We start from the raw sequence: 13,269 nt of genomic DNA on the forward strand, positions 1-13,269 counted from the left end.
AGCCCTCCGGCCATCAGAAACCCACCAATTGATGCATTGAGCTGATATTTAAATAGCGCTCTCCACAGTCCTCCGGTCTCGTGTCACAGTCGGGTAGGTTCCCACCACTATCTCAATCGACATCTGGCTTGTGCTCCCCACGATTCAACGTCCGGACCGTTGACATCGGGGCATGCGACTTGTGCTGCGCAGAATGGCGTCCGAAACAGTAGGAGCAGCCAGCCCAAACGCTACTGGTATCAAATCTTGATCTGTCATGGAAGTTTGAGTTATAGACTCGAACCTGACCTGCGTTGACTAGGTCATGAGGAGGTTCGAGCATGGTCAACGCTCTGCAGCTTAGCCGACGGCGGGGCACATAGAGGTGTCACCGTCCTCATCCAGCGAGTAGGCAGATGGTGTTGCTTGTTTGTTTCAGCTTTTCGAGATGCAGATCGAAGACTCATGAACCGAGGACACGCACAAAATATAAAACAGCCCGATGACGGAAGGTCTCGGCTGCTGATGGTCGGATACCCCCGATCATCACCCCATGCATATGGCAGTTTTAGCCCTTGTCTCGTCCCCTCTATGAGAGTTGTGTCGTATAATGCCGTTGAATCCCGGGGGGGGGTCAGGAAAAGCTTACATCCTGGCCGCTGGGGGTAACACATAAAGCCCCGGTTGATCAGTTCAACCTGTGAACAAATCTATCTCGCTCTGCTGACCGAAAAACGAGAGATAGTAGAGCTTTTTGCTTGAGCATTCTTGTTACGATTATCACCTCACCTGCCAACATCCTCAAAATGCCGAAGGATACCTTCTCTGCTGCTGATGATCTGCTCGATGAAGTTGACGAAGCTGGCCTGTATATACTGTGTCGCAGGAAAAAAGGCGACAGACAACAATGGATGCTCGCCCTAATCATGGAAGGCGAAAGGTTCGGCATTTTCTATTATTATGAACCCAAGTCAGATGGGAATGGAGAAATAAAGGTCGCACCCGATCAAGTGTGGAACGACGAGAACCTGGTTTCCAAGCACTTCCTTAAAAGTCTTACATATCCACATTTGGTCGGACATAAAGGATTCCACAACAGCGCTATGTCGGTTCGTGCCTCCGGCAACGACAAGTCGTATATCGTTCGCGTCCTCCTTATCCTCGAACAGCGCTTTCTCGTCCCCGACAGATCCTACAGCGACTGGAACGAAATTTGGAGATATCCACCATCGTCAGATGGCAGTGATTCTGGTTTGGAGTCCTTCACGACTAGGGAATCCGAACTTTTGGCTAGATATCCTGCCAACAATCCTGCCACCAAAGCACGGCAATCTCCTGCCTCGCGGAAATCTCGTTCTCCTACTCCAGCGGCACAAGCGGGACCATCTTCAGACTTGGCCTTGAAACCGAGCCGCGCAAGCACCCCAGCGACACCCGCCAGACAGTCTGCAGCCCCTGTTAGGGACCGTCCTGGCATTGATACTGCAGAAGCCGGGCCCTCTTGTGTGCCAGCTCTGGATCCTTGCAGCCGCGCTGCAAAGAAAGCACGGTCTACGCTGCAAAATGGCAGTCCTAAAACAACAGCACCATCTACAGTCCAGAGCGGCCCTCTAGAAGTAAGACCACGATCTACAGTCCGAACCGACCCTGTATCACGGAGAACGCGATTCGGATTCCAAAGCCCCATTCCAGACGCCAGATTCCAACATCTAGTGAGAGGTGACACTTCCTCATCGTCAGGGCAGTCTCCTAGCTCTAGCTCTGGTGGGCCGGAGTCAGATCTGGCAACAATCGGTTTTGATTGAAGATCCGACTGTTCACCGTCACTGAGCTTGGGTGGGGATTGATGTCGGCCCTCTTCCCAACCAGCCGTTCCGGCAACACCAAAAGAAATACAAGCAAGGAAGTAAATGAAAGATGTGGAAGGTTTGAAATTTAGCTCTGAGTGGATGGCTTAGGCGCACACCGCTTCTCTCGAGTACGTACCAGTTCAATCGAGCGACGCACATGCTTGACTTTACCTACAAATCGACCATACTATCCGCAAAAGTTCTCGTTGGAAATCCTCTGATCAGACCAACCACCGCACCACGAGCCAACGTGCACCAATACCCATACCGAAACTCCATATCCCATCCCGTCCAGACGGAAAAGAGAGGAGGGGCGAGCACTCCGATTCAAGACCAGCATAGACCAAGACCATGCATCACTGCGCTACGGTTACTACAGAGAAGGTAGGTAGATAGATATCTAGCTCGTTAGTTAGTTTTAATGAATCAAGACCTGAAAAAATGAACGCTCGATCTATCTCCAGGTCAAAGCCATAAGCAATCCATTCCCCAAAACCCACTATGCGCGATCCACAGTACTTGAACTAGGTACGGAGTAGATGCTTCACCATTCACACCTAAACAACGCAGTCAGGGAGGGTATGGAATAAAATAGAACAGAGTGAAAAGGGTGACCAGCCCACAGACCAAACCTGGCCAGACTTCCCAAGGTAAGTAACTCGATGCAAGTAACTTCGCTTCGCTTCGCTTCGCATCGCATCGACTGGGATTTCGCTATGCCATGCCATGCCATGCAACGCTATGAAAGAAGAAGCAACAACCAACTAGTATCCGCTTGCTCACTCGCTCGCTCGCTTACACACTGTCTTACTACCTCCCTCCTCGACACCCAGCTTTCTCGCCCTGCAAGATGCAACGCAACGCGATCAATCAATCACTCACTCACAGACGACGCGACGCGACGCGACGACGATGGCAGGCGTACTTACTTCCTTCCTTTCTTCCCTCTCTGCACAGAAGCAGCAGCGCCGGGAGATGATTGATTCCATGCTATGCCCGCCATGCTTCTGGGACAAGATACACGTTCGCTCACTCGCTCGCCCGTTTGCTCGCGCCATAGCATGCACTGCACTGCAAGGACCAAAACCAAAAGCAGAACTAAAAACAAGAAACGAATTCTTTCCAATGCCTTCCCTCACTCCATTTCTCGCCCGCCCTACCGATGCAGATCCACATGCTGCATTCCATTCCTTCACGTCCAATCCAATTCAATCTATCAAGCCTTTGATTAATTCACCTCCCAGACAACCCTCCACCGAACCTCTCCCTCGCCTCCCTCGCACTCGCACCCCCGCTTCCGCTGCCCTGCTGCTGGACACCAAACCCGGCACTCCCCGGCTCACTTCCCATGTAGCTAGCACGGCTCGGATTCGGGCTCGTACGGCGACTGCGCTCGTCTTCCTGTTCGATGATATCGGATAGACGCGTGGGGTGGCGGTGGCGCGGGGTGTAGGAGGATTCCCATCCGCCGCTACCGCCACCGCCACCGTTGCTGGTGGGGCTGTAGCCTTGGCCTGAGTAGTCTGCTGCTGCTGCTGCTGCTGCCGCTGCCGCCGCTGCTGCTGCGGAGGTGGGTGAGAGTTCTGGTGCTTCGCGAAGAGTTTGAAGAGGTTGGGTGTAGGAGGGGCTCGAGACAGTTGGGCGAGTGGCGGTGGGTTGCGGCAGAGTAGCGCCTGCTACCGGGCCAGAGAGGGTTGCGGATGTAGAGTATTGTGGCTGCTGCTGCTGCTGCTGCTGCGGTACCTGCGTCTGCCGCAAAGCTCCCGCGCCATATCTCCTCGCATATTCCCTCTCTCGCTCAATTTCACGCTGGACGTCGTATTCATCTTCTGATCCTTCTTCACTAACTGGACCGTACCGCGGGCGATTTGTGGGATCACTGGGGTCACGCCATGGTATCCGTTGACCCTCTGCATCGAGTCGGTAATTCCCATCCGCGTCGATTTCGTATTCTTCGTCGCCGATACTGGAGCCGGCGCCAGAGGTGGTGGAGGCTATGTAGCTGGGTTCGTCGTGGGAGGAGAGGTCGGTATTGTGGGTTCCTGGACGGGGTGGTGCGGTGATGGAAGGTGCAGCAGCAGCGGCTGCGCTAAACGGTGGTTGCAGGGCAGCGCTGTTCACGGCTTGCGGGTAGAAGCGGCTGTTGCCTCCGCCATTACTTGTTGCTGTAGTCGCTTGGTGCGCTGAGCTGTACCCGCCTCTTGCTTCAGATATTGGGATGGTAGGATATGTCTGCGGCTGCGTGGCTCTCAGAGCAGCAAGTGCGGCCGGAGAGGTGATTGGCTGAGTCGGCCGTTGGTAGAATTGCAACTCTGGAGAGCGCACCGACTCGCGTGTGCGCGTGGTGGGCTGTCGTGTGGCTGCACGAGCTGCCTCTTCGGCGAAAGGATCAGTGTCCGTGGGTGATGCGGCCGGAGGCGGTTGATATGAGAACTGTCTCTCCTCCTCGTCAGGTGATTCCAGAGTAGTGCGGCTTACTGAGGTCGGGGCTTGTCCACCCATCATAGCTGCACTTGGCCCTCCTGCATACGGTCCGTCTCGGGTCTGTGGCCGTCCGGGGGCAGCGGTGGTCTGCCGGCTTGGCACCCCCTGAGTCATGGGCACGACCTGCACACCGCCCACCAGCGTTGGCTCTCCGCTGCGAAGAGACACGGTCCGGTCACGTTCTTCCTGTTCTCGCCTGCCCAGCTCCTCCCACGCCCGACGTGCCTCCTCCTTGCTGATCTGTAATTCTCGCCTCATTTCTTTCACCAGCTCCTCTGCTTTGAGCTTATCCGCTTCTGCTGACCCCGTCGATGACACTACTCGCGCACGTTCTTCGCGCTCGACGCGTAGAAGACGTTCCAGCTCTGCTTGCTGTGCTTGATATCGTTCCAATTCCGACCTCGTTTCGAAAAACCATCGCTGAAACTTTCTGTCCGATGAAGCTCGTAGGCGTTGAAGCTCAAAAACCGCAAGAAACAGGTTAGAGCCAGCCGCAGAGAGATCGACGATCTGTCTTGACATTTGCTGATTCAGCGGCTCGCGGTTCAGCTCGTTGCTGTTCTCTTGGAGGCGGCGGATCCAGTACGAGGTCAATCCTTCCCAGTGTGACGACAATGTTTCCCATCTTTCGAATGCGTTAGGGAAAGTAGTTCGGCCAGTCTGTGGATCAGTAGAAGGCTGGGTTGGTGCATGTGTCGCAGGTTGTGATGGGATTGCTGGATTGGCCGAGCTCTCATCGGTCATGGAGGGAAGATCGACTCGATTTGTTCGCGAAGGACCAGCGGTAGGCTCATCACTTGGCTGTCTTTCGTATCTGGATGACACTCTCGGCTGCTGGCTCACGGGTCTTGGTTGGCCTTGATCGAGGGTGGATGTGCGTGGCCTTGAAGTCACGCTGGCGACAGGCAGTATGTTCTCTTGCCTGCGACTCGAAAATTGACCTCCACTTGATCTTCGACTGCCATCTGGTACTTCTACACCCGACCGCCTTGTAGATCGGCGTCGTACAGGGGCTTCACCTGGAACGGCTGCTGCAGCTTCTGCTTCCTGCGCTCTCCTTAATTCTTCTTGCTCAAGGTTTCGCAATCTGGCCGCCTCTTCTTCTGCCTTCCTTCTAGCATCTCGCTCTCGCCTAGCTCGCATCACTTCGGTCGGTGTTCTGACGCCGCCTGTGGGTACGGGTGCTCCTCGCGCAGCCCGCGATGCGCCATTCTGAGCTCTGCCATTTCCGCTGGGGCCACCGGGCTGATCTCCAGCGAAAAGGTCTGACATGCGAGCACTCTCCTCCTCGAGGTCGGCAGATAGTTCTTTATAGTTTTTCCCGTCCCCAATCCGTATAGCCTCAAGAGCAAACAGGATAGCTTCGTGAGATTGGCGAGAGATTCGGGTGTTAGGAGGTGGCCAGAGCGATTCCCGACTGACAATGCGACGGAAGATCTGCGGTATGATCGGTTGGCCTTGGGTGAAGGGAAGATCGGCTTTGGTGAACGATGGGCGTGTAGGTTTCTCACGTCGATCTGCTGGTCCCAAGACACCTCCCTCGGTCAACAATCTCCCTGATACTCTTACACTGCGCTGAGAGGTGTTTCTCTCCTGCAGTCTTGGGGTCCTCCGCAAAGATCGGAGACTACCAGAAGAAGCGGAAGGCGGTCGACGCTGAGAGACAGGTGTATGAACCTCTCGTTGGGGTTGGCTTCTGGGTTCTGTGTCAGGGTCGTAATACTCGTAAAGGTCATCAAAGCCAGGAGGGAGTTGGGAAGACACCGTTGCAGTAGGCTCAGTCAGGGGAGATAGGCGAGCTGACCAAATGTCGAGTCGCGGGACACCCGCTCAAAATGCGATGCTTGAAATGCACAGCAGAGCTGCAAGGGTGGGGATCGGGATCTTGAAAGCAACAAGCTGCGTGGTGAGCGGAGCAGTATGAGTCAAGAGCTGCGCGCGGTGTTCCTGACAGCGGAACACATACACGTTAGAATAAAAGGTGGTTGGACTGTGGCTGGTCGAATGTCGAAGCGTTCAGGAAAATCCTGGTGGTTGGGGGATGAGATCTGCCACCATTCACCAAAATCCTTCGACAAATTCATCAATCACTTTTCTGAACCTGCTTTTATTGGTGAGATCATTGTATGTTCCTGTTTCAAGCGCTGTGAATCTGTCTGTCTGCCCCGAAGTTGTGGTGTTCAAGCGGGTCGAGAGCGCGAAGGAGTGCATTGAGCGCGGAGCGCAGGAAGAGAAATTCAATCGAGGTCACCGATCTCTGGCGCAATGCATGATTGTTGGGTTGAACTAGATATGCTAGAAATCATTCACGTCTCACGTTTTCAGGACTATCAATTGTGCAGGGTCTTAACTGGTGATATGGGGCATGGTGGGAGGTCGAAGATATGCGCAGCATATGACAGCATGGGGCAGCTGTAGCTCTTCGACCAGCTCCCGGGAAATTTCCACTTGACAGCTGTCTAAATCTTGCGCACAGCCACACCGACGACGGCAGTGAGGCGATAGTATGATCTCTCTGCGAGCTTGCGGCGGCTCGAGGTGGATTTCCGTGGCTCGCAACAGTGAAATTTGGCAATGTGGGATTGGGACTGGGAAAAGGAAAGTCGGGAGGCTGGCAGCTGGTCCCCCGACGGATGAGCTGTCACCACAAATCCTCCCCTATCCACTTCGTCCACCGCGTCATTCTCATTCTGGATGAGCGCCATCTGGAGTCGCCTTGGGTGTAGAAACGAGTCTCTCTGCTTTCAACATCTCGCACATCTCGAACATCATGGGAAGCTTTTCCTCATCTCTGCAAGACCCCTCAGCAGATGCCGCCGTCCTCATGCTTGCGGCTCTTGGGCTGGTGTCTGTGCCCTGGGATTGGTCCATTCGACTCGCAGTAGCTCCCTTACGGATCTGTGAGACCCATGGATGACAGGCCTCCCCGCAGCCAGTCTTGTCTCACTCCTTCATCCTGGTAACTCTGCGTCTACCTTCTCCGGCCGCATAGACACCGAAGTCAATTGTGATCTCACCTGCGGTCTCTGTCATTGAAATGTATCTGGATGATTTGACACCTTCCGTCGCTGCCCACCTGCGTCCATCTCATATATACAAGTGCCGAAACCCTGCGCCGTCATCCCGGAGCTCCAACGGCCAGTAAGTATCCGCATACAAGGGCCAAGAAACTGCATGGAAAAAGGGGAAAGGAAGCAGCCACCATGATCCCCTGTTCTGCTCGCAGCTCCGCGCATTGCAGACTGAATTTCACCAAGACAAATAGCTTCTACACGAGGGAGTACGAAATACTGGTCCTACTACTGATACATCGATCACAAGCAGTAATGCTGTTGCCCGGCTCACGGTCTGGTATGCTACGAATTACAAATCCTCTTCTGAAGCATCCATCTCTCGAAAGGAGGGATCGACAAATGTTATCTCTTGCCTTGCTGCGGAGAATAAAACGCCTGTCAATGGCGGGTGGAAGATCTTTGACATATCCGGCCGATGCAGGTCGCTCGCGGTGCATCAAGATATAGACGCAAGTAATCATTCTCTTCCGCAAACTGCTCGCTTAAAAGCGAGGCAAGTCCACCAACTAGCTGATTTCGCTCGATTGATCATCTCTTTCACCTTCATCAACACATTTCTTGTCTCTTCACGGAATGACCTCTTCCTTTTGGTTCTATACCACATAAGTCGGTTTCAGAAGTCCCACAATCATGCAACCTCTCTATGCATGCCATCCATTTCTTCGTCCTTTTCATCACTACTGCAAGCTAAGGTAGCTTCGTTATGAAAAATACCCCTGACTGGGTCCAGCCGTGGCTCTCATGCTTTGTTGCTTCAGTCAGGTGAGAAAAATGACATCCCTTCGAAGCTCCCCAGACGTTCGGATTCGTCTAGGACGTCAAGAGGTGGACTGTGCAGATCTTTGCTGCTTCTAGACTGTGCAATATCCGCGGACGCATTGGAGTTGGTATGTGCGTAGACCAGCATCTGGTGTCCTATACACGCTACAGTCGTTCCCAAGAGACCCACAATCATCCCTTGCCAAGTGGGATAAGCTTCTGACCAATTGTGAATGCTTGACATTGCTCCCCTTAGGATCCCTTCTGGGTGCTGATCGATGCAGTTTTCTGGAACCCACTTTTGGCTGAGGTATCTGATCCAGCTTTCTCTATAAGTATTTCCGCGCCCCTTACCAACCTCATCTCCACATCTCACAGCTCCCGTCAAACCAGGTTTCTGTCAAACAAAGTAACTGTGCTTTCTTCGGTGGTCAGAGCTTCGTGTTGACAGTTGATGGCAATTGGACCACTCAGAAACACAGGATACCCGGATCTGGACAGTAACAAGATTACAGTGCGATCAAGCGCTCTTGCGGAACCAATAGAGATTCACTACGAGGACGTTCCTCCATTACATCCACCCAGAGACCCAACATACTGGAAGATATCTCACCAAGTATCGTTGGACGGTGCTCCTGGCATGTTCAAAACAAGTACCATGTGTTCATCTGCTACAGTATACCAGTACGAAAGAGCCATCTACCCTGATCGCCGGGTTTCCGTTCTTGATCCTTCTTTTGGTTGCTACCTTAGTCCACAGATTGAACATAGCTTATCTCAGGCCGCGGCCTTAAATCACGGATCTACTGTAGCACTTCGGGATACCTACTGCTCCTCCAACTCATCCAATTCAGCTGGTTCAGCAGTATCTCAACGTCAAAGTCTGCTCCCGCCTCTTCCACAAAAGTCTTTATCCTCCTCAGTAAGACCTGTCGATGGGCAAAGCTATAATACTCCACGGCAAAGACAACTTCTTGCCACACCATTGAGTGAACTAGTTGGGCGGATGCCAGCTTCTTCGGCGCCTTCGAAACATAGCATCACTCCTCTTGAGCTTGAGCAATTGAAGCAGTCATCTTTACCACCTAAGCTTCGGAATCAGAGCCGCGCACCTTCGCATACTTTAGGTGTAACCTTAGGCCACCATCATCCCTACGGTCCATCGTCGTCTTCCGTCGCGACCAGCATTGCCTCCACTTCGCACTCTGCCATGTCTTTACTTTCAAAGTCCGAAACTCTGAGCCATCAGCCGACTGCCTACTCATCATTTCCTGTCCCGCCGAGAAATGGGTCGATGATGCAACGGAGGGAGAAATTGCCCAAGGCAATAGACATCGCTCAGCCAGAGCCCCTCAGTCCTGCGCTGCATGGGTGTTCCATTTCCTCACCATTGAAGACAAAATCAAGCTCACCCAGTGGAGTCGACTTCGATCTCGGTCTTCCTTCTCATGCATTTTTGACTCGGCGTCAGAGTCCTGCTCCACCTACAACTGATGCATCTGTCTCTACGCCACAATTGACTTCAACTTACACAGCCTCAACGGGCACACCAACCTCAGCATCATCTATCCAACCGCTTCTCTCGCCTTTCCATGAGCAATTTGTAGAAACCTCAGCCTTCGATTCAGACACAGATGACGAAAGAACATCATCACATGCTAGGACTCTCTATAAGAAGGTTTCACGGCCACTAATCAAACCCTCGTCGAGAACACGCGCCGAAACGCTTCCAGCCGTAAACGCTCCCTTTGCTTCTAGAGGCGCCTTACTTCAAAAGCGTATCTCAAAACAGGATATCAAAACTCCTGGCCTACGCTTCTCAAGCACATCAGAAAGCGGAGCCGGAAGCGATATGGCTTCGGTGCGCATATCAGACCCATCAGTCACCTCGCCTGTTGCCGCCAGATCTATTGACGCTCCAAGCCCACCAGTCACGTTGCCAAAGAAAACGTCATGCACGGGTTCACCAACGTCAAGATCGCGGAGAATGTCAAATACGAGTAAGGCTTCGAAGAAATCCAGCACTTCTTGCAAAACCACATCTTCACTTGTTGGTGACAAGGAAAATAGAGGCAGACGGAAGACGTCATCGGGCGGGCGCGTTCGCAGCTGGTTCTCTCGCGTTTTCACAAAAAGGAACACTCTTTGAGCGAGGCAATGAGCACCAAAGGCTGTTGCCTACTAGTAGCCCAGAATACAGTGGTTTATGATTTGATCTAGGATGCTTAGCATTTCCACACAAAAGCAGTATCTCACGGCCAAAACGAATGGAGGAATGGAGGAATCTCGGCAAGATTTGAAAATGTCACGATCTAATTGGCTCATGATGAGATACCCCAGGGAACATAGTTTCAAGAATGTGGACCATATACACATTCGCGAAGCGGCGATGAGACAAATGAACTTATGATTCTCCTTCCCTGCTCTTCTCTCAATTGCACAACCAATTAGATTACAACATGATTACTTCTGACAAATACAAAGTTCTGTCATGCGCCTCATTTCCTACTGACCAAGTACTGTACCAACATTCACTAGGTATAACACCAGCCAGAAATCATCTTGAAATAACTTATTTAAAATGCACCCCGTGCCGCCAAGACCTCACATAAGTATGTTAGGCGGACTTGGCCCTAAGTCCGTAAGAGTCCGTACTTTTGAAGCACTACTTCGTACATCCGAATCAAGCTCACCATAGTCAATTATGTTAGAAGTATGCCATGAAGCAGTGCAGATTAGATTAGTAAGCAAGAGAAAGTAGATGGAATGGATTGATTGACTTGCTATCTCAACTCCTGAGGAGTAGGATGACCGCTATATATACGCATAGAAGAGGCAAGCTATAGAATCACCTAGAAGGAGATCATAAACCAGCGTTGCAATGCTAACTGCAGCATTTTGTGAGTGTATGCGTTTCTGAGTAATAGCGCGTGGCGAACAGTTGCGGTGGTCGGAGAACTCCGTCTTCCGCTGACAAATTAAACAAGGTCGTCGTATCAACAGTCAACGATGGACTTCTTCAGGCATCATCCACTAGAAAATGCAAATACTCAATTAGGTATTCTCACCCTCAAGCCAGCACAGTCTCTACATGCGCCCCTGATATGCTCGATAGAGACACACAACTTCGGTGATCACCTGGAATATGAAGCTCTTTCATACGTCTGGGGCAGTACCTTGCAAACGAGCACCATCATGCTCAATGAAAAGAAGTTTAGTGTGACACGAACCCTGGAAGGTGCTCTGCGCTATCTCAGAAAGTCCTCCAATGGTCGACGTCTCTGGATCGATACGATATCTATCAACCAAAACGACTTCAAAGAAAAGAACGCACAAGTACTTCGAATTCGTGATATTTTTGCGGGTGCATTAGAGGTGCTTATTTGGCTTGGAGAGCCTGATATGGAGACTGAAGGCGCCCTGCGATACATCACAACTCATTACACTGCTAATGAAGATCATGATTGGCCAGACAGATGGGATCCAGAATTTATTCAAAACCTACCTTGCCTGCAGAAACTTTTCAGCAACCCTTGGTGGTCTCGCATGTGGACCTTGCAGGAAATCGTCGTGGCAAACTTTGATCCGATCTTTCTCTGCGGCAATGTTAAATGCTATTGGAGCGTCCTTCACAGCTGTGCCATGCATCTTTTCATGTTGACGACCCACACCTATATTCCTTTCAACGTTGACATGGAGCCGCTTATAGATTTGGGATTCATTGCAAACAGATGGAAGGATAGAGGCGACAGAAATGAAGGACAAAAAACAGGGGTCGCCATGAACATTGAAAATCTATTGATCACTAGTGCTGCTAGAGGTGCCACTGATCCTAGGGACCACATTTATGCAATTCTTGGCTTGTTGGAAGCGAGCGAACACAGCATCACCACAGACTATGATGCACAAATTAAAGAAATCTATTAAGAAGCCATGGTGGAAGCGATCCGATCAAGCCAAGACCTTAACTTACTTATGCATGCTGCTTCACCACGAAAACAAAATGAGCATGCATTGCCGTCATGGTGCGTGGATTTCTCTTCAGTAGGTTGGAATAGCTACACAGATGAGTACAGTACGTTCACGCTGCGACCAGGCGCACCCACGGGATCTGATCTCAGTCCACCCTTTCACCCTACTGGATCAGATTTAGGAGCACCTTTCAGCATCAAATACCACGCGACTCGTGCGACCCTAGCGATACTGGGATCGGAGATTGGGAAGATCTCATCTTTGCATAAAGCAAGTAGCAAAACTATAGGCAACGTGCCCAAGCAAGCCACCACTGCTATGGTTAGAGGAGCTGCGATAGCCATTGGTCCAGAAAAGCTCGCTGAAGAAGCAGCAGTGAACACCCTAGATTTATTAGATGATTATTCGATAATTGTGCTTTGGTTCTTGCTGGTATTGGCAGCACGCCTCGATTTCCGCAAAGCATATAAGCTAGTTCAGGCGGGTGCTGTCTGGAAAGTCCTCTCGGGAGGGGAGAATATTGAAGAGGCAATGCAAGAGCTCAAAAACCCGCAAGGAGAAAGTCTAGTGGACTACTTTACTTCAATGAGCTTGCAAATGCTTGCATCACAAAGACTTCGTGACGAAGATGGTAAGGGAGCAGGAGAGATGAGCGATCTAGGTTGCCACTCTCACATCGACGAGCCACCGAAAGGTATAGCAGAGGACAGGGAAGACGAAAGATACAGTGGGCCCTTCTCTGGAGCACTCTACAAAGAGTTTTTCTACCATTGCCTCGGCATCGCATCGACAGCGGTGGGGACAACATTCTTCACCACCGACACAGGCTACATTGGTCGTGCCAAACACGCTATCGAGCTCGGCGATGCGCTCTGTGTACTTCAAGGTTCGAACTATCCGGTTGTTCTTCGACCATGTGAAGACGGCACTTATCGCCTAATCACATGGACGTACACTCACGATGTGTTCGAGGACAGTGAGACTGCTTTCGACTTGACGGGATGCGAGAAGAGATGGTTTGAGTTGTCTTGATAGAAAGGAGTCCTAGCTGCTCCTGAGGCTGAAATTAAAGCACGATTTTGCGGAGTTGGAGCTGCCATTTGGTATCCCGGGGTAGTGTGAGTCCACTTTCAATGCTCAGATCAACGACT

The 13,269-nt window shown here is 51.6% G+C and overlaps 5 protein-coding genes across 5 annotated transcripts; 4 read left to right on the forward strand and 1 right to left on the reverse strand.

The window, feature by feature from the left end:
- Positions 1-785: 785 nt before the first annotated feature.
- EPUS_05347 (uncharacterized protein) lies at positions 786-1,784 on the forward strand (the record flags this gene model as incomplete). Its single annotated transcript, XM_007802203.1, has 1 exon — positions 786-1,784. The coding sequence occupies one exon, from the start codon at positions 786-788 to the stop codon at positions 1,782-1,784; it is 999 nt and encodes a 332-aa protein (XP_007800394.1).
- A 1,278-nt stretch (positions 1,785-3,062) lies between these two features.
- On the reverse strand, positions 3,063-6,397 carry EPUS_05348 (uncharacterized protein; the record flags this gene model as incomplete). Its single annotated transcript, XM_007802204.1, has 2 exons — positions 3,063-6,112; positions 6,280-6,397. The coding sequence occupies 2 exons, from the start codon at positions 6,395-6,397 to the stop codon at positions 3,063-3,065; spliced, it is 3,168 nt and encodes a 1,055-aa protein (XP_007800395.1).
- Positions 6,398-8,600: 2,203 nt separating this feature from the next.
- EPUS_05349 (uncharacterized protein) lies at positions 8,601-10,295 on the forward strand (the record flags this gene model as incomplete). The annotated part of the gene is made up of 1 exon (XM_007802205.1): positions 8,601-10,295. One exon carries the CDS (start codon positions 8,601-8,603, stop codon positions 10,293-10,295), a length of 1,695 nt encoding a protein of 564 aa, XP_007800396.1.
- An 860-nt stretch (positions 10,296-11,155) lies between these two features.
- On the forward strand, positions 11,156-12,073 carry EPUS_05350 (uncharacterized protein; the record flags this gene model as incomplete). Its single annotated transcript, XM_007802206.1, has 1 exon — positions 11,156-12,073. The coding sequence occupies one exon, from the start codon at positions 11,156-11,158 to the stop codon at positions 12,071-12,073; it is 918 nt and encodes a 305-aa protein (XP_007800397.1).
- A 95-nt stretch (positions 12,074-12,168) lies between these two features.
- On the forward strand, positions 12,169-13,150 carry EPUS_05351 (uncharacterized protein; the record flags this gene model as incomplete). The annotated part of the gene is made up of 2 exons (XM_007802207.1): positions 12,169-12,190; positions 12,243-13,150. 2 exons carry the CDS (start codon positions 12,169-12,171, stop codon positions 13,148-13,150), a joined length of 930 nt encoding a protein of 309 aa, XP_007800398.1.
- Positions 13,151-13,269: the final 119 nt, after the last annotated feature.

Source organism: Endocarpon pusillum, assembly GCF_000464535.1.
Source record: "Endocarpon pusillum Z07020 unplaced genomic scaffold scaffold1570, whole genome shotgun sequence".
Lineage (NCBI taxonomy): Eukaryota > Fungi > Ascomycota > Eurotiomycetes > Verrucariales > Verrucariaceae > Endocarpon > Endocarpon pusillum.